Genomic DNA, 19,479 nt, shown 5'->3' with positions numbered 1-19,479 from the left:
GAGGGAGGCGACGGAGAAGGAGGTGGAGGATTTGGAGAAGTTGTAGCTGGAGTTGTCAATGGTGGTGCTGAAAATGGCGGAGCAGACGAAGAAGAAGAATGGAGAGAGGGAGGGATTTGGGGGTTGCAGCAAAGAGATCTGGGAAAAGAGATGATTTCTGTTTTTTTTTTTTTTTTATTTTAAGTTTGATTCTCCTATCCGATATAATACCAAGTACAGTATAAATAATACAGTAAATAGTTCGATACTGCACCAAACGCCTGACTAATTTAGTCAATACTATCCGGTGACTATTTATCATGTCCGACATAAATAGTCAGTACAGTCCGACCTGTCAAACGAGGCCTTATGTTGTACAAGAATTATAGGTTAGGGTTATGTTGATTTAACTCGAGCATCTCATGTACTATTTTTATTTTCATATTAAAGAGCAATATTTCTCTGAGAACGTAAGCAAGATTTTGCTGAACCTCATAAATATGTCGCTGTCTTTATTTCTTGTTTATTTTATTCTACTCAACTGTAGTTGGTCTTGGGGTGTGATTGTTATCTTAATCTCAGTTCCGCACGTCTAAAAGCACAACAAAAGTTATGTCTTAGGACTAAGATTCTCTCACCTCCTCTTTCCATCCCCTTTCATCCCCTCCTCTCACATTCTCTATTTTGTCTTTCTCTTTCTATAAAAAAATTAATATAAGATGTTGACGTGGCTTAACCGTGACCGTTCAAATAGGAGGGGAGGGAATGGGAGGGAAAAAAATAGGGGAGAGAATCCTACTCCATTGTGGTCTTATAGCTAGCTTCAGATATATTAGAGTAAATTGTAGCAATGGTCTCTCAACTTTAATCAAATTGGAGCAATGGTTCATCAACTAAAAATCCATTACCATTGGTCCCTCAACTTATTAAAATGTGTAGCTATAGTCTTTTTCATCAATTTCGTCAAAATTTTGTCAAAATAAGTTATGTTAGAATAACCATTTATATAATTAGGGTCCCTCAACTCATTAAAGTGTGTAATTATGGTCCTTTTCGTCAACTACGTCAAATTTTTTTGTTGAAACGAGTTATGTTGGAATGATCATTGCTACAATTGGGTTAAAGTTAAAGGACCATTTATCCACTTGAATTAAAGTTGAGGGACCAATGGTAATGGATTTTTAGTTGAGGGATCATAGTTGCACATTTTGATGAGTTGAGTGACCAATGGTAATGAATTTTTAGTCGAGGGACCATTGCTCCAATTGAATTAATGTTAAGAGACCATAGCTACAATTTACTCGATGTATTATATTTATAATGTATTGTTGGCAAGCGTGGAAGAAAAAATTACTCATGAAGAAATCGTTTGATCTACGAGCACCTTAAACGTGAGAAGTACAGAATTTTAAATCAGTAAGTGCTAGAGATGGTTTTGCCCATAATTATTTTTTTTTTTTTTTTTTTTTTTTTTTTTTTTTTTCTCTCATATTGTGCTTTCAATACTATCAATATATCATTCTTCATACATGTATTTGAAGGCCTTACCCTTCAAGTACCATTAGAATATGCCTTCACTAATCTCGATTCTCAAACTAGATAACAAGCTTAGCACCATTGCACATGGCAGTTATGCAGTAGTTATAGAAACATTCAGACTATTGTAATCAACATTCATACCAATTCATCTAGGATTTGATACCCCAATGACAAATTACATCAATCAAAACCGATACCAACCTTGTATAATCTATTAAATTAGAGCCAATTCTCTTTGGGCATCTTCTTCTCCACAAGAGCATTTTCATATTCATACATCATGACTAAATTAGGGAGGAAAGTGCTCAACATCCATTGAAGGACCACCAGCTTGTTCTATTCTCATTCCTCGAAGTAAGCTCTTTGCTGTTTCCTTTTCTGGGCCAGTATAATCTAGAAGACGGGTACAGTAGATCTCTGATTCTTCAAATCTTTTCTGCTGCCTATAGTATTGAGCAAGATATAACAGGGTTTCTACCATATTTGGTCCTTCCCTGTCTTCGGCTTCCATCCTCTCCAAATCCTTCTTGTAGTAATAAGCTGCCTCTTCAGAACGTCCAAGTTCAGAATTTAGCTTTGCTAGTTGGTGCAGGGCAATTGCTTCCCTGTCATTACAATTAACTGCCCTTTTGTAACACTTCATCGCTTCCTCAGTCATGTGCAGCTGTTCAGTTTCATAACATTTGGCCATAGCAATCCACAACCGAGAATCATTTGGCTGCAAGAATACTGATTTCTTGAAGTAATAAAGAGCATACAAGGGCATACTCATCATCTCATAAGCTTGTCCTAATCCATACCAAGCTCGATAATCACATGGATTTATATCTACAGCATGTCGATATGCCTCAATAGCAGCTGGGGTGTTTTTCATCTCAACATATTCATGACCCATAAGGGTCCAAGCAGATAAATAGTTTCTGTTCAATTTGAGTGCCCTCCTAAAGTACACAACCGCCTTCTCATGCTGCCCTTTTAAGCTGTAGTAATTTCCGATAATACAACAAGATTCAGGCCTGTATTTATCAGTGATAAATACTCTATGGGCAAGATAACTTAGTGCAGAGTAGCACTCCTTTGCATATAGCACATTGGAATACATGTCCATGTCTTCCACTCGATAAGGGTCATTCCTGAGAAGTTCTTCAAAAATTGCTTCAACTTGTTCAAATTCCCTGAGATTGTATTGTGCCTTTGCAATTTGAGCCTGAATGTAATTACTGAAAACAAAAGTGCCCTTAAGATATTCATATTGTTTTAAGGATTCACTGTGCTTCCTCAGTTCTTGATAAGCACTGGCGAGAAAGAAGTCCTTCATCCAATGGTTATTGAGCTTAAGGCTGTTCAAGACATCAACTGTAGTGCACAACGACTGCAGCTCCGACCAGGCACTCCAGTTCCAAGGGTAGCTATTAACAGACTCCACAAGAACTGTAAGAGCAAGACTCTTGCTGCCTTTGTCTTTGAGCACAAGGCCATACAAGTAGAGTCCAAAAGGATCAATAGTCCCATTCTTGCGAAGGGTTGATAACTCCCTCTCGAGAGAAACCAGTTCACCATTCACAATATCGCTCTTTCCTAGGGGCCCCTCAAGTTCTATCATTTCTTCCTCTTTCCGTTTTTCTCCAGCCAGATAAAGAGCATAGGAGCGTAAGAAGACCGACTTCTTTCCGTTCTGATCACGAAGCACATGAGCAGCTCTTCTGTACTCCCTGCAGTCAAAATACGACTTAGCAAGGAGGTAGAAATCGCCGTCCACAATGTCATCTTCCTCCATCACCGGAGTGGACACATACGACACGCCGGCAGCCGGCGTCGAGGTGATGTCGTTGGTGCGGAATCTGCGCCGGATGCTGGAGCTCCCGCGCTGGAATCTCGTGTTCGCAGGCGTGAACTTTACCGGGTCTTGCTCGATGATGCCGACGAGCTGCTCTGCCGCCCATTTGGAAGCGGCGTAGGAAAGAAGTGATAGAACTTGAGATATTCATATTGTTTTAAGGTATTCATATTGTTTTAAGGATTCACTGTGCTTCCTCAGTTCTTGATAAGCACTGGCGAGAAAGAAGTCCTTCATCCAATGGTTATTGAGCTTAAGGCTGTTCAAGACATCAACTGTAGTGCACAACGACTGCAGCTCCGACCAGGCACTCCAGTTCCAAGGGTAGCTATTAACAGACTCCACAAGAACTGTAAGAGCAAGACTCTTGCTGCCTTTGTCTTTGAGCACAAGGCCATACAAGTAGAGTCCAAAAGGATCAATAGTCCCATTCTTGCGAAGGGTTGATAACTCCCTCTCGAGAGAAACCAGTTCACCATTCACAATATCGCTCTTTCCTAGGGGCCCCACAAGTGTTATCTTTTGGTGCGGAATTGGCAATGTGGGTTGTCGGTCACTTCCGGTTCCTGGGTAGATGCTGTAACATCCCACATCGTCCAAGGGAATGATCCTTAAATGTATATTCTCATCCTTACCTAGCACGAGGCATTTTGGGAGCTCACTGGCTTCGGGTTCCATCGGAACTCCGAAGTTAAGCGAGTAGCGCACGAGAGCACTCCCATGATGGGTGACCCACTAGGAAGTTGCTTGTGAGTTCCCAGAAACAAAAACATGAGGGCGTGGTCGAGGCCCAAAGTGGACAATATCGTGTTACGGTGGTGAAGCGGGCCCAGGATGTGGTGGACCCCTGGCCGGGATGTGACAATTTGGTATCAGAGCCTAAACCTGGTCGTGGTGTGCCAACGAGGATGTCGGATCCCTAAGGGGGGTGGATTATAACATCCCACATCGCCTAGTGGAATGATCCTTAAATGTATATTTTCATCCCTACCTAGCACGAGACCTTTTGGAAGCTCACTGGCTTAGGGTTCCATCGGAACTTCGAAGTTAAGCGAGTAGCGCACGAGAGCATTCCCATGATGGGTGACCCACTGGGAAGTTGCTCGTGAGTTCTCAGAAACAAAACCGTGAGGGCGTGGTCGGAGCCCAAAACGGACAATATTGTGCTACGGTGGTGGAGAGGGCTCGGGATGTGGTGGACCCTGGGTCAGGATGTGACAGATGCAACTGGTCATCTATTACCCATTTGGTGGCTGGATAAGATTGGGCCTTAAGATAGAATTGGATTGGCATGAATTGATTAGGAAGGACTTGCAACTCGTTTATATGGATAGGTTAAATAATTTACTCTATTGTGGATTCATAATTCATGCGGTTCACCTCACATTTTGACACAACATACTAAACTCCAATCCCTTTTAATTGGTCACAACCTATCCCAACCAGTCCACCAAACAGCCCCTAAAGGTTTTCTCTACTAGCCATTTTTTAGCCTCTTTTGTTTGGGTTTATGTGGAGGACTTTACCTTTTGAGTTAAAAACCGTTTATGATTTTTCATTTAGGTACTATTTTGTAATTGCAACAGTAAAAAACCATTACTCATGCTTTATTTGCATAAGTGACGTCTTTTTTATATGTGATGGTTCTTTCTGGGGTTTTGTAAGGTGTAATTCGTCCGTTTGGACTTCGTTTTAATAAATAAGGTCATTTTGGTTCCGGTCCTTAATCAACCTAATTGTTAGACTGAAACCTTGTTTGTTTAAATATTTTGATCGAGGTCCTTAACATCATTTAAAAGATTTAGCTCATGCATTTATGCATTTAATGTCCCACAAATTATGAAGTTTAAACAAATTCAAATAATATTTTTAAAATATAATAAATACTTAAAAATAAATATTAGAGTAATATTGTTCTTCACTAATTATAGCAAGCAAATAATGTACCCATATAAAAAAGCCGCCATCCAAATAATGTACTCATATAAATATTATAGTAAGCAAATAATGTACCCATATAAATATTATAGCAAGCAAATAATGTACCCATACAAAATTATAGCAAGCAAATAATGTACCCATATAAATATTAGAGTAATATTATTCTCTACCTTTGACCACAAAAAAAAAGTCTCCATCCAAATAGAGGGCCAAAAGAAAAATCCATTAAAATGTAGTAGTATTTTCCTGTTCTCTGCACTGATGGCATTTCACCTTGTCCTTCTTCATTCCCTATTCTATTCACAAAGAATACAGCATAAAAACTCACGGGCAGACAAACAAAACCTAAGCAAAAGTACAATACTTGCAAATATTTCACTCGAAACCAGTATATGGTTTGTGCGTGCATAAATTGAGGTACGGACGGCTTTCGTGAGGAGCAAGTGCCTTTCCGTTCACAAGCAACTGTTCTATGAAATCCACATGTAATGATTTGAACTCGTACAACTGCCGATAACATGGGAACCAGAAAACAAAATTAAGGGAAAATTAGACAGTGTTGTGCAAAGAAGGCCTACTGACGCTCCGATTAGAAGATGCGACTATGAGACAGAGGTTCAGGGCCGAAGGGGTAGAGGAAGACCTAGGAAAACTTTGGAAGAGACTCTAAGAAAAGACTTAGAGTACTTGGATCTAACGAAGGACATGACTCAGGATCGAGCACAATGGCGTTCTAAGATTCATATAGCCGATCCCACTCAGTGACTTGGATTTTCCAAGTCTCCAACCGAGAAGTTTTCCTCACTCGGGAAATTAAGGGAACACTACCCCAACCTACATGCTCCACTCATAAAGCTTCAACATACAAGCTTCAACAAAAGAAAATTCAAAGAACTTAGCGAAGAAGGCTTTGGTGTATTTAACACAATACATTGAAATGAAGGAAAGCTTATTTATTGATATCCCCGATAAGCTACAAATATGTACATATACATGAGTCAAAATAAACACACAAGAGGGAGCCTTCACAAAGGTTGCTTAGGAGAAGTCTCAGCAGTCGGTAGAGCCCCAGAAAGAGAAGGCACCGGAGGGGGATCATTTGGAGCCTCAGTACTGGACAGAACCCTAGAAGGAGGAGGCATCAGAGGTTGATCATTCGGAGCTTCATTACGCGGTACAGCCCCATAAGACGAAGGCAATAAATGCCTTTGGAACAAACCCACAAATCTCTGATGATCAAGTAAAACCTGACCATCAGTTTCCTTCATCTGGTCAAGCTTCCTCTTCATGTTTGTAGCATAGTCATGTGCGAGCCGGTGCAACTGTTTATTCTCATGCTTGAGCCCTCTAATCTCCTGTTTGAGACTCATCACTTCAGCCGCCAATGATTCAACTTGGCGGGTTCGAGCAAATAGGCGTTGGGCCATATTAGACACAGAACCTGCACACTGAACACTGAGAGCCAGCGAATCCTTAACAGCTAACTCATCAGACCGTTTGGAAAGTAGTCTGTTATCTTTGGGAGTGAGAAGGTTCCTAGCCACCACCGCAGCGGTCATATCATTCTTCATCACGGAATCCCCAACGGTAAGAGGACCAGTAGGGGAGACGAAGGATGGGCGCCATATGTTGTCTGGAGAAGGCGGGGCTGCCTCTTCAACAAGGTTCAAGTCGAAACGATGGTCGGAGGGGCCAGACATTTTCAAAGGTGTTGAAGAGAGAAGAGGTCGGACAAATCAAGATCTTAGAAGTGTAAGAATGAAGCTTCTACTGGTGGAGATTCAAGTGTGCTTTGGAACTTAATGCCAGCCCCTATAAAAATCTGCACTCGACGGAGCTTCAGAAATCGAAGAGGCGCCTGCTCAAAAATCGAAGAGGCGTTTGCTTTCTCAAAAGCTGGGCTGCTTAGAGATCACGAGGGTTGATCTCAGAAATCGAAGAGGCGTTTGCTTTCTCAAAAGTTGGGCTGCTCAAAGACCACGAAGGCCGATCTCAGAAATCGAAGAGGCGCTCGCTTTCTCAAAAGCTGAGCTCCCCAGAGACCACGAGGGCCGATCTCAGAAATCGAAGAGGCACCTACTTTTCCAGCCTTGTCAGCACCTGTCACACGCACACTCAGCTTTGCGGAAATTATGGGCATTCTGTCGAAGACTTCTGGGGAAGTAGAAAACACATGAATCTTACTGTTCAATCACCCACTTCCCACACGCAACAATAGCTCATGGGTACCACAGATAACTTTGCCAAAGTTCTCTGCCAAAGTTGAGCACGTGAAGCTTGCAGCTCCCACTACATCGCTCTGACCAAGAAGGGTAAAAGAATAGCAAAGAAACAGCACTAACAAAGTTTAGACCCATAAATTTTGAAGGTCTAGCTACCATATTATTACCCACAAGGGTAAAGGAACAGTACCACTGCTGGATAATTGGAAAGTCCCTGTGTGTCAACCTCTGTGCTTCGTGGCAAGGTAGACTAGCAAACATGCCCAACCTTTACTCACATTCGAGAAAACACTCCCAATAAGATTGCTTGCTCCAAAATCGAAGAGGCACCGTCCTCCGAATCTCGAGAGCCAGACTCCCAACATGACTACTTTCTTAAAAATCGAAGAAAGGGTAAAGGAACAGTACCATTGCTGGATAATTGGAAAGTCCCTGTGTGTCAACCTCTGTGCTTCGTGGCAAGGTAGACTAGCAAACATGCCCAACCTTTACTCACATTCGAGAAAACACTCCCAACAAGATTGCTTGCTCCAAAATCGAAGAGGCACCGCCCTCCGAATCTCGAGAGTCAGACTCCCAACATGATTACTTTCTCAAAAATCGAAGAGACACTGCTCCCCGAATCTTCGAGAGCCAGACCCTCAGCATGATTGCTTTCTCAAAAATCGATGAGGCATCGTTCTCCGAATCAATCGAAGAGGCGCTCTCTTTCTCGAAAGCTGGGCTGCTCAGAGACCACGAGGGCCGATCTCAGAAATCGAAGAGGCACCTACTATTCTAGCCTTGTCAGCACCTGTCACACGCACACTCAGCTTTCCAGAAATTATGGGCATTCTGTCGAAGACTTCTGGTGAAGTAGAAAGCACATGAATCTTATTGTTCAATCACCCACTTCCCACACGCAACAATAGCTCATGGGTACCACAGATAACTTTGCCAAAGTTCTCTGCCAAAGTTGAGCACGTGAAGCTTGCAGCTCCCACTACATCGCTCTGACCAAGAAAGGTAAAAGAATAGCAAAGAAACAGAACTAACAAAGTTTAGACACATAAATTTTGAAGGTCTAGCTACCATATTATTACCCACAAGGGTAAAGGAACAGTATCATTGCTCGATAATTGGAAAGTTCCTGTGTGTCAACCTCTGTGCTTCGTGGCAAGGTAGACTAGCAAACATGCCCAACCTTTACTCACATTCGAGAAAACACTCCCAACAAGATTGCTTGCTCCAAAATCGAAGAGGCACCGTCCTCCGAATCTCGAGAGCCAGACCCCCAACATGACTACTTTCTCAAAAGCGAAGAGAGGGTAAAGGAACAGTACCATTGCTAGATAATTGGAAAGTCCCTGTGTGTCAACCTTTGTGCTTCGGGGCAAGGTAGACTAGCAAACATGCCCAACCTTTACTCACATTCGAGACAACACTCCCAACAGGATTGCTTGCTCCAAAATCGAAGAGGCACCGCCCTCCGAATCTCGAGAGCCAGACTCCCAACATGATTACTTCCTCAAAAATCGAAGAGACACTGCTCTCCGAATCTCGAGAGCCAGACCCCCAGCATGATTGCTTTCTCAAAAATCGAAGAGGCATCGTTCTCCGAATCTCGAGAGCCAGATACCACAGACCACTTTTTCAAAGTGCTCTGACAGAGCTAAAACATGTGAAACTGGCAGCTCTCACTACCGTGCTATGACCAAGCAGGGTAAATGAATAGCATTACTACTTGTTGTTAGGGAGACTCCTATATATGTCGACCTCCATCCCCAACGGACAGGCAGACCTGCAAAAATGCTCAACCCTTCATCATATCTGAGAGGGCACTCCCAACGAAGCCTTTCGAAATATTCAGCTTTCTTTCCCCCCGATAATACCTCTGCAAACAAGCTATACTAGAGCAAGAATATCTCATATCATCAGGGTTAAAAGCAAGAGTATCCCATATCATGCTTTTTCCCTGTCTTTTCCTTTGGCCTTGTTTTTTTACCTGCAAGACAAGGAGAAAGAGAGCAATTAGTCAGCACTTGGAATCAAGCTTCCAGCCAGGAACTGACTGCCTGGAACCCCTTACCTGATTACTTACCTGGCATTGCTCTCGAGTACTCATCTTCAACATCTTATGTTTCCAGGGAAGATTCCGCATCTGTTTGAGGAACAGATAGGGCAAGTGCGAAGGATATAAGGAAGCATGTGGAGACAAGCGTAACAGCACACGTGCCGATACATCCATTACTCTGTCAAAAGCACAAGTATCCCATATCAGCAGGGTAGAACGTACTCTAGATTTGATGGACTTGTTTTGACCCTCAAATTCTTCAGTCGGCCTTATACTCTGGACGAAACCAGAAAACCCTCCAGCTCAGTTCAAGAATAAGCCTGTGGAAAGTTACTTCTTCAAAAGCAAAAGTATCTCATATCATCTCTTCTCATTTTTCTTCTCTTTATCCTTCATGCTGCTGCAAGATGGGGAGAAGGTGAACAATCAGTCGGAGCTCTGATTGCTTACCTTGTCTGTCACCTCTTTCAGCAGACCCCCTAGCTCAGCGACTTGGGGGACTCTTACTACATGGTTTGTATCGCGCTTGACCAAGCTTGAAACTACAAGTAAGCTTCAAGTGAAATTGATACATTACCTTGTGCATCTCCACCAGTTAAAGATACCACCCCTGGATGGAGGAAGAGTACTTCTAGAAAAGATGCCACATCTACCTATGAGACAGATAAGGCAAGTCAAGACGACACCACACTCCGATACTTAGAAGTTTCATGATTACGAGATCATTCTCCCACAATATTTCCTAATGTCATTTGTACTAAATCATTCACTTGTACTCACTAAAGGAGAGCTTGAACCTATGTACTTGTGTAAACCCTTCACAATTAATGAGAACTCTTCTATTCCGTGGACGTAGCCAATCTGGGTGAACCACGTACATCTTGTGTTTGCTTTCCTATCTCTATCCATTTATATACTTATCCACACTAATGATCGGAGCAATCTAGCGAAGATCACAAAAAGCGACCGTTTTCGCTACCTAGGATCTATCTTGCAAGAGAACGGAGAATTAGATGGAGATCTCAACCATAGAATACGAGCTGGATGGATGAAGTGTAAGAGTGCATCCGGCGTGTTGTGTGACCGTGGTAGGCCACTGAAGCTCAAGGGAAAATTTTATAGGACGGCAATAAGGCCAGCGATGTTGTATGGCACAGAATGTTGGGCGGTGAAGCATCAACACGTACACAAAATGGGTGTAGCGGAGATGAGGATGCTTTGTGGAATGTGTGGGCACACGAGAAAGGATAAGATTGGGAATGAGGATATCCGAGGTAAAGTAGGAGTAGCCGAAATTGTAGGAAAGATGAGAGAAAATCGGCTCCGGTGATTTGGACATGTGCAAAGAAGGCCGACTGACGCTCCGGTTCGAAGATGTGACTACGGGACAGAGGTTCAGGGCCGAAGGGGTAGAGGAAGACCTAGGAAAACTTTGGAAGAGACTCTAAGAAAAAATTTAGAGTACTTGGATCTAACGGAGGACATGACACAAAACCGAGCGCAATGGCGTTCTAGGATTCATATAGCCGACCCCACTTAGTGGGAAAAGGCTTTGTTGTTGTTGTTGTTGTTGTTGAGTACCTTTTCTTACCAAGAAAAGTTGAAATGCCGATGAAAAGGTTCCAGTATTGTTAGCTGATCTCCTTCTTTGTTCTGTGAGAACAAGGTACAGTTTGACCCTTAAGCATTTGAATTGGTGAGAGACGATAACATATTTGCTCAATACAAATGAAGGTCAAACCAATCCGTATTTGGGATGTAAGAAAGTATGTGGTTTCTATTTCTCCTTTTATTCTTACGCTGCTAAGTCTTGCGGAATCATATTGAATGCCATAAACTGACACGACGAAGCATATTTGATTTGAATCGCATGCCACGTAGTACCTAACAAGGGAGATGAAAGGATAAAATAGTCAAGAACAAAGCAAAAGCACTGACAATTCAAATGCACTCACAGTGGATGTAAAAGAAAGGTGCTTCGAGAGGACTTACAGTGGAGCAACATTGTCATGCTTAATAAAGAATAGCACTTTTCCCACTAGTGCTACTGATTTGTTCAGTTCAGACCCTCTGATAGAATATCTACAGTAGCTCTTCGATATGAGGAGTTCACTAATCGAAGATGCAAACAAAGAAAATTAGTATATTCCCGTGGGAAAGAAAGGGCAATGAGCCAGGCTCAATGAAAATTACAAATCACAATAAACCAAAATGCATGAAAGAGTAATGAAGCGTACAGTTTACAGCAGCCAGAGATGATCCTAATGACAAAAGTCGTTTAGATCTAGCATGCCCCTGTAAAACAGAAATTATATAAGGTCAAGAACCGACATATATCATGTTGATCTAAAAACTGTTTGCCGTAGAATATCCTTAACATATTATTTAAGTGTGCTTAGTCCCCAGTTTCCAACTTAATCTCAACATTGAAGGCACCCAAATAACCCAATCTTATAATTGTGCAAAACATGAGATATTGAGCAGTACTAAGGACCCAATCAGGTGGCAGCATGTCTTTCTAAGATTCATGCAACTTAAGTTACTTTATACAAACTTAACAAAAACAGAAATAGAAAACAATTTATCATGGGGTGTGCTATCCACACACATTTTTTTACTTCTCACACACCCATTATTAATTTATGTCCGTTGATCTTCTTCATTTCATCTGATCCGACGGTCGAAAATTAGAAGGGTGTGTGAGAAGTAAAAAGGGGTGTGTGGATATCACACCCCTTTATCATTGCTGTTTCCTATTCTCTCCACTTGTATTAGCACAACTCCATCTTTAACCTATATAAACGCTGACTTATAGAGACAAAGACTGACAAATCATCATTGAGAAATTGAGAAACTTGTGAGTAATTTCAGACAAAACACAAGGAAAACTGAGCTTACAGTAGCACAGTTAAAATATAGGTCTGGATTGGACTGCATTCTTTCATCCTTTTCCTGATACGCAACATAAAACATTAGAGCATCTTCTAACCGCAGAAGATCCATACTTACAAGAAATACAACATATATACAAATGAATAGCTCCCCTAAACATGATCGTTGAGACACCCATAACCACAGAAGATCCATCAGCAGGAAACAGATTACTTTACGCACTCATAGCATTTTGGTATGCCTTCAAAGATTGCAGAAGTTTCGAATGGTCCCAAGTTCCAGTCACAAAGAAACTTGCAAGACATGCATCTCCAGTCACAAACGTATCATCAAGCAGTCAAACTAAGCCAACCATAAGCACGCTAGCAAACATCCAAGGTAAATGGCAAACCGAACTAAGTGTTACATGCTATACAACTTATCAAGTATAAATCTTACTCAAAACCGAAGAATATAGAACTTTTTTAGATCTTACACCATGAATTCCCATCCTTGACATCAAGAGTTATGGCTTCCTTGGCATGTTGAATGCTTTCATCAACAAGTTCTGCCTCATTGTCGGTACCTTGTAAAATGATGAAAATTATGTAAGCATAATGACGCACACATCATGAAAAACAACAGGCAAAACAAGTTGAGAACAAGTTGAGAGATAAAAAGTTGCCTTGAGCCATTTTGTAAGTCTAATGAGAGCTACACACTTGTTTAGCACGTGCATGAGGGATTGAGATCATAAGAGTTTGTGTATGACAATACTTGTTGGTTATTAAGGAATGTATAAAGACTGAAATATAATCTAAAGAAGTCCCGATGCAATTGGTATTAACCAATATGATATGGATGCTTTGGATATTAGTGATAAGGGTTATCAGACTGATGACTTTGATAAGGATTACATGATGGGAAGTATCCTTATCAAAGACCACTGTTTAAGTTATAAGTAAAGGGTCCCTAGTCCCTACTCTCACACAATACACGCAAACAGAAAATATCAAGCCCCATTGATTGACAGTGCATACAGATAGTGTTGAGAGGAGAAGAACCTTTATTTTTCTGCTGCAATGTCTTCTCAAGGTTAGTGGTTGATTGGATATGTTGAGTTCTTTAGTTTCCGCTATATTTAATCTAACACATTTTTCTTTCAAGCATCGAAAGTTGACAGTATCTGCTTGTTTGGACCCTGCATCCAAACACAATATACGTATCAATCATAAAGTTTACAGTACAATGAATCGAGAGGTCACTGGAATAAAACCACAAAAAGCAATCAGGAACTGAACCGAAAACATTACAAACATGCTCAACTACAGGAAGCCACAATGCATTGTTTCTTACAGCTTTTGAGAGATGATCCTCTGCTTCTTTTCTATAATCTGGCAACACATCCAGTATATTTGTATTTCGCACGTTGGGCCGGAAGTTTTCTTTGCTCTGGTATAAGACACAACGTTGGACACTTGAACTAAATGAGATACAAATACAACATAATAACAAAGGAATTAGCAGTGACAGTGATTCGAGAACCATTGTAGGCATTATCATTACAGAAAACAACACTTCTATATAGTGGGAGATTTCGATTCCATCAACTGTTTCTCAAATTTTAAGCATATATGAACCAATGTAGCCCAAAAATGGAACTTCGAAGCTGAAACGAGCATATCAACGAAAACCCACATAAGAGGAACGCACAAATCAGGTTTACAATCATGGGGCAGCTTCAAATGGTATTCACAGAGACTAAAACGAAATGGGTAAATGGAAAAATTACCAGAAGGAATGAAATCGAGGAGTGTTAGAATCCCAATTGTCCAACATCGAATAGAGGGAACGAGAACAAGCAATTTATATAAAATAACATTGAGGTTTTTTTTTTAATTTTGGAAGCAAGATATATCAATATCCGGGCAAAGATGCCAGAGGTTACAGGAAGGCCCACACAAAGGCAAACAGCCAACAACACAGACTAGAAAAAGTAGTATAAGGAGGTTACAAGAAATCCGGAAGCCGCACCAAGTGCTAAAGCGTCCCTCCTCACACTACTACAAAAAACTAATGAGGACAAGGAAGACCATCGTTACACAACACATGAACAAGGGAAGATGGGGGTCTGTGGACCCAAATAAGATCACATACTTCCTTACAACGCCGCGAAGCCAAAAGATCCGTTGCCGAATGGGCTGATCTTGGAACCCAAGACCAGGTGCACTCTTGAAAGGTCCCCCCCCCCCCAATTACTGCATTTCGCAATAAAAGGAAAGGCTTCCCAACTGCCATTCCTTGTTGAATTCTTTAAGCAGGAAATAGAATCAGAAGAATCAGACTCAACCACAATCAAACGCCACCCTCTACTGATCCCCAGGTTGCATCCGTGCATAATGGCCATTGCTTCCACCATTGCCACGCTTGTGGCTTTCACTTTATACCTGCAAGCCGCCAAGAACTTTCCATCCGCATCCCTGGCCACAACTCCCGTAAAGCTCATCCCGTCCGATGCAACCCAACTGCCATCAACGTTCACCTTTACGAATCCAGAACTCGGTGGAGCCCAACTGACCACTCCACCAGAAACCTGCGGACAGACCACAAGGGGACGGGGCAGGTTTGATTTTGCTTCCCTGAAGGCAGAAACCGAAAAACAGATAGCAGCTATAACTTGAGGAGGGTAGATGTGTTGTTTGTTGAACTGAAAGTTACACCTTGCTTTCCAAATATGCCAGCATGTAAATGCAATATAAGAAAACAAGTGATTTCTTGCCTCATTCGCACCATTCGCTAAATCAAACATTTGAAGCAGCCAACAGGCCCAAGTTGTTATCTCATTTTGGTTTATTCGTAAATTCAAAGAACCCCCAAACCAAACCACTTCCACCCACGGGCATTCAAGGAATAGGTGAATGATGGTCTCATTCCTCATTTGGCAGATGGGGCATAGAGAAGTTGTGGAGGAGTGGCGTTGATATAGATTAGCCATAGTTGCAATCGCCGCGTGCAGGGTTTTCCACATGAAACATCGAATTTTTTGGGGAGCCTCCAGCTGCCAGATACACTTCCACAGAGCCCCGGGAACAGAAGCAGAAGATTGAGAGTTAAGGCTCCTTTGGGGCAGAAGACTTTGATGCGCCCAATGATAGCCAGATTTGACCGAATACATACCTCTCTTCTCAAAAGGCCACACGAGCCTATCCATTAACGTTGGTTCTCCAAGATGTGTCTCCAAGATCGCATCAAACTCCTCCAACTCCAAGAAAGGTTTCAGTAAATCAATATCCCACTCCTTCGTGACCGGGCAAGTTAAAGAGCTAACCATTAAGTTTCTTGACACCTGCACCGAGCCCAATGGGGATGGTTTTCCTACTGGGATAGTCGGAAGCCATCTATCGATCCAGACTCGAACATGATTGCCGTTCATAATTTGCCAGTGAGCACCCTCCTTGAGAATATTTCTTCCCACAAGAAGACTCGACCACGCCCAAGAAGCTCTTCCTCCCCGCTTAGCATCCAGGAAAGAGCAATTCAGAAAGTAGCGGGCTTTAAGCACCTTCGCCCATAAAGACATCGGCTCCATTAACAGGTGCCAACATTGCTTCGCTAACAGGGCTTCGTTGAACGATTCAAAGTTCCTTAGTCCCAAACCCCCCACCTCTTTTGGTCGACCCAACTTCTCTCGTGATAACCAGTGGATCTTATTCGCACCCTCGGTTTGTCCCCACCAAAAATTGGTGATCATGGCATCCATTTCGCTGCACAGAGTCGTGGGAAATTTAAACAGATTCATTGGGTAAGCTGGAATGGCTTGTGCCACCGCCTTAATGAGAACTTCTCTCCCTGCTTGTGAAAGACTTGCTTTCTTCCATCCTTGAAGCTTGCCCAACAACTTTCCTTTGACATAGGCGAGCCCACATTTCTTTGACCACCCCCAGATAGCCGGAACACCAAGGTATAAGCCCGACTCTCCAACTCTCACCATACCGAGGATAACCGTCAACCTTTGGGCAAAAGTAACAGGAACATTTGCACCAAAGTAGACACTCAACTTTTCCTTATTAACTTGTTGTCCCGAAGCCAAGCAGTAATCATCAATCAGCATAATTAATTGTCTACAATTGTCCTCTTCCGCCTTGAGGAAAATAAGAGTGTCATCAGCAAAGAGAATATGGGAAATTGTCGAACCCGATGAGCTCATTTGAATTCCATTAATCTGTTTCCTCTCACAACCTTTCTGAATAAGAATCGAGAGAACCTCACTAACCAAAAGGAAAAGATAAGGAGATAGCGGGTCTCCCTGTCGAAGCCCACGGGAAAGAACGAATTTCTGTCCAGGATGACCATTAAGGAGAATAGCGAAATTCACCGTCGAGATACAGCCCAAGATTAAGGTCCTCCATGTACTATCAAACCCCATTTTTTCCATCACTGCTAATAAGAAGTCCCACTTAACCCTATCGTAGGCTTTGTGCATATCCAACTTGACGCACAACTTAAACTTGTGTCTCGCTTTCCTAGATTTTAGGAAATGGAACAACTCGTGTGCAATGCCAATATTGTCTTGAATCAATCTGCCAGCTACAAAGGCATTTTGGGTTAGAGAAATTAAAGCCGGCATAAATTGCTTAAGACGATTGGCCAAAACCTTGGAAAGAACCTTATAAGAGTAGTTACACAAGCTTATAGGCCTAAACTGCAAAATAGAAACCGGGTTTTGAACTTTCGGAATTAGCACTAAATGAGTAGCATTGATACGCCTTGGGTCTACATGCCCATGCATCGTCGCTCCAATAATCTCGTTGACATCCGCCGCAGGAATATCCCAATGGGCCTGGTAGAATATTCCGGGGAATCCGTCTGGTCCAGGGGCCTTCAAACCCCCAATTTGCATAGCTGCAATCTTCAACTTATCCGTCGAGACCCGATTCGAGAGGGCTTCATTCATTTCATCTGAAACCATATGATTGACGCAGCTAAGTAGATCTCCCCACTCTCGCTGTCCCGACAAAGTGAATAGATTCACGAAGTGCTCATCGACAAGCCTCCTCACCTGTGTTGGATTCACCTCCCAGTTTCCATTGTTGTTCTTTAAGGAAACCACACTATTTCTTCTTCTTCTATGCATGGTGGATTGGTGAAAAAACTTCATGTTGGCGTCCCCTTCCTTCAACCATTGAACACGAGATCGCTGCTACCAGTAACATTCCTCATGTTTGCATATTTTGTCTAGTTCAACTTCTAGAGCCTCAATTTCTTTAGAATGCCCTCTCCAATCTTGTTGCAGAACACCCAGCTGGTCCGCCATTTTCTTTATCTGCCTACTGCGATTTTTTAACTTTCCATTACTCCAGTTAATCAGAGCTGCACGGAAAAAGTTAATCTTGGAATTCGATCGCTCAAGGGGATTCCCATCTCTATCAACATTCCACGCTCCACGCACAATATCTCTGCACTCCTCTTCCTTTGTCCAAAAAGCTTCAAAACGAAACAATTTTTTTCGCTTTTCAGGTTGAAACCCAAACTTCACCAACACTGGACTATGATCGGATCCCCTCCAGGTACCATTAGTGACCATAGAATTTGGCCAAGAGGACAGCCAGCTCGCATTCACCAAACTCCTGTCAAGGCGAGCCTCCACCAACTGACCATTGCGAATCCCCCTCCAGGTGTAATTTTTCCCATTGAAACCGAGATCCATAATTTCCACCTTATTCATGAATTCCTCTAGGTATCTTGGACTATTGTAACAAAAAGCAGCACCTCCCGCTTTCTCATGATCCCATAAAACTTCATTAAAGTCTCCTTCACAAATCCACGGAATTCGATCCGGGCTAAAATTTTGAATCATACCCCTCCAGAACTCCTCATTCTCCGCTCGATACAACGTGCCGTAAACCCCTGTGAACCGGAACATAGTATGCGATTCTGCAATACTGCACCGGGCATCAATGTAATGTTTAGAGGAATCCATCACATCTACCTGGATCAAATCATCCCACCAAAGACTCAAACCTCCAGCATTACCAACCGGAGCCACATCGAAACCATTAAAATATCCCATACGCCTTATCACCCTTGTAATTCTATGATCTTTCATCTTTGTTTCATATAGAAAGATCATAGAGGGTCTGTGCTCCCTTATTTGCCCATTAAGGGCCCGAACTACCGTGTCCGACCCTAGACCACGGCAATTCCAAAACAGGTGTATCATGGCGATCTTGTGGCTGTTGAAGGCCAGCCGCCACCGCCTTGGGATGAAGATCCCTCATTCTCATCCATTTTTGATTTTTTGTAATAAAATTTCACACCTGATCGATTGAGCAGGTGATCAAGTGGAAATAGTATCGGTGTTATTGGAGTGGGGTCTTTGACTCGTTTACCTGAAATTTAACATGGTATCAGACCCAAGGATGGGCCCGTGCCACATGAATGGGTGGACTCCCTTAGCCCTACTCAAATGGGTGAGCCCAAACATGGTTCCACCTAGCAAGTAGGGGTTACACGTGCGAGGGAAGTGTTGGAATCCCAATTGTCCCATACCAGACCGAGTGCGCAAATGGGTAAGCCCAGACATGGCTCCACCTAGCATGTAGGGGTCGCACGTGCGGAGGGAAGTGTTGGAATCCCAATTGTCCCACATCAGATAGAGTGCGCAAATGGGTGAGCCCAGACATGGCTTCACCTAGGCATGTAGGGGTGGACTCCCTTGGCCCTGCGCAAATGGGTGAGCCCAGACATGGCTCCACCTAGCAAGTAGGGGTCGCACGTGCGGGGGAAGTGTTGGAATCCCAATTGTCCCATATCAGACCGAGTGCACAAATGGGTGAGCCTAGACATGGCTCCACCTAGCATGTAGGGGTCGCACGTGCGGGGGGAAATGTTGGAATCCCAATTGTCCCACATCAGATAGAGTGCGCAAATGGATGAGCCCAAACATGGCTCCACCTAGCATGCAGGAGAAGTGTTGGAATCCCAATTGTCCCACATCAGACAGAGGGCTTGAGAACAAGCAATTTATTAACACCGAG

General features: G+C 42.7%; 2 protein-coding genes and 1 long non-coding RNA gene across 7 annotated transcripts; all 3 read right to left on the bottom strand.

The window, feature by feature from the left end:
- Positions 1-1,470: 1,470 nt before the first annotated feature.
- Positions 1,471-3,487, bottom strand: LOC103415267 (anaphase-promoting complex subunit 8-like). The gene has a single exon (XM_070810982.1). The coding sequence runs from the start codon at positions 3,293-3,295 to the stop codon at positions 1,808-1,810; it is 1,488 nt and encodes a 495-aa protein (XP_070667083.1). The 5' UTR covers positions 3,296-3,487; the 3' UTR covers positions 1,471-1,807.
- A 1,869-nt stretch (positions 3,488-5,356) lies between these two features.
- Positions 5,357-14,270, bottom strand: LOC108172077 (uncharacterized). 5 transcript variants are annotated; one of them, XR_003767815.2, is made up of 9 exons: positions 13,799-14,270; positions 13,507-13,643; positions 12,686-13,028; positions 12,470-12,523; positions 11,809-11,866; positions 11,564-11,683; positions 11,371-11,455; positions 11,163-11,224; positions 5,357-5,803 (listed from the first exon to the last, which is right to left on the bottom strand). It is a non-coding gene; the product is annotated as an uncharacterized lncRNA (long non-coding RNA). The 5 variants fall into 5 exon arrangements; XR_003767813.2 differs by having other exon boundaries at positions 11,153-11,224; positions 12,470-13,028; XR_003767811.2 differs by having other exon boundaries at positions 12,470-13,028.
- A 3,372-nt stretch (positions 14,271-17,642) lies between these two features.
- Positions 17,643-18,662, bottom strand: LOC139190432 (uncharacterized). The gene has a single exon (XM_070810729.1). It carries the CDS (start codon positions 18,660-18,662, stop codon positions 17,643-17,645), a length of 1,020 nt encoding a protein of 339 aa, XP_070666830.1.
- Positions 18,663-19,479: the final 817 nt, after the last annotated feature.

This window comes from Malus domestica, chromosome 13 (assembly GCF_042453785.1).
Source record: "Malus domestica chromosome 13, GDT2T_hap1".
Classification (NCBI taxonomy): Eukaryota; Viridiplantae; Streptophyta; class Magnoliopsida; order Rosales; family Rosaceae; genus Malus; species Malus domestica.
This window is presented reverse-complemented; position numbering and strand designations above follow the sequence as displayed.

Excerpts from the sequence above, each read along its gene's own strand:
- LOC103415267 (XM_070810982.1), bottom strand. The coding sequence starts at position 3,295 with ATGGAGGAAGATGACATTGTGGACGGCGATTTCTACCTCCTTGCTAAG.
- LOC139190432 (XM_070810729.1), bottom strand. The coding sequence starts at position 18,662 with ATGATACACCTGTTTTGGAATTGCCGTGGTCTAGGGTCGGACACGGTA.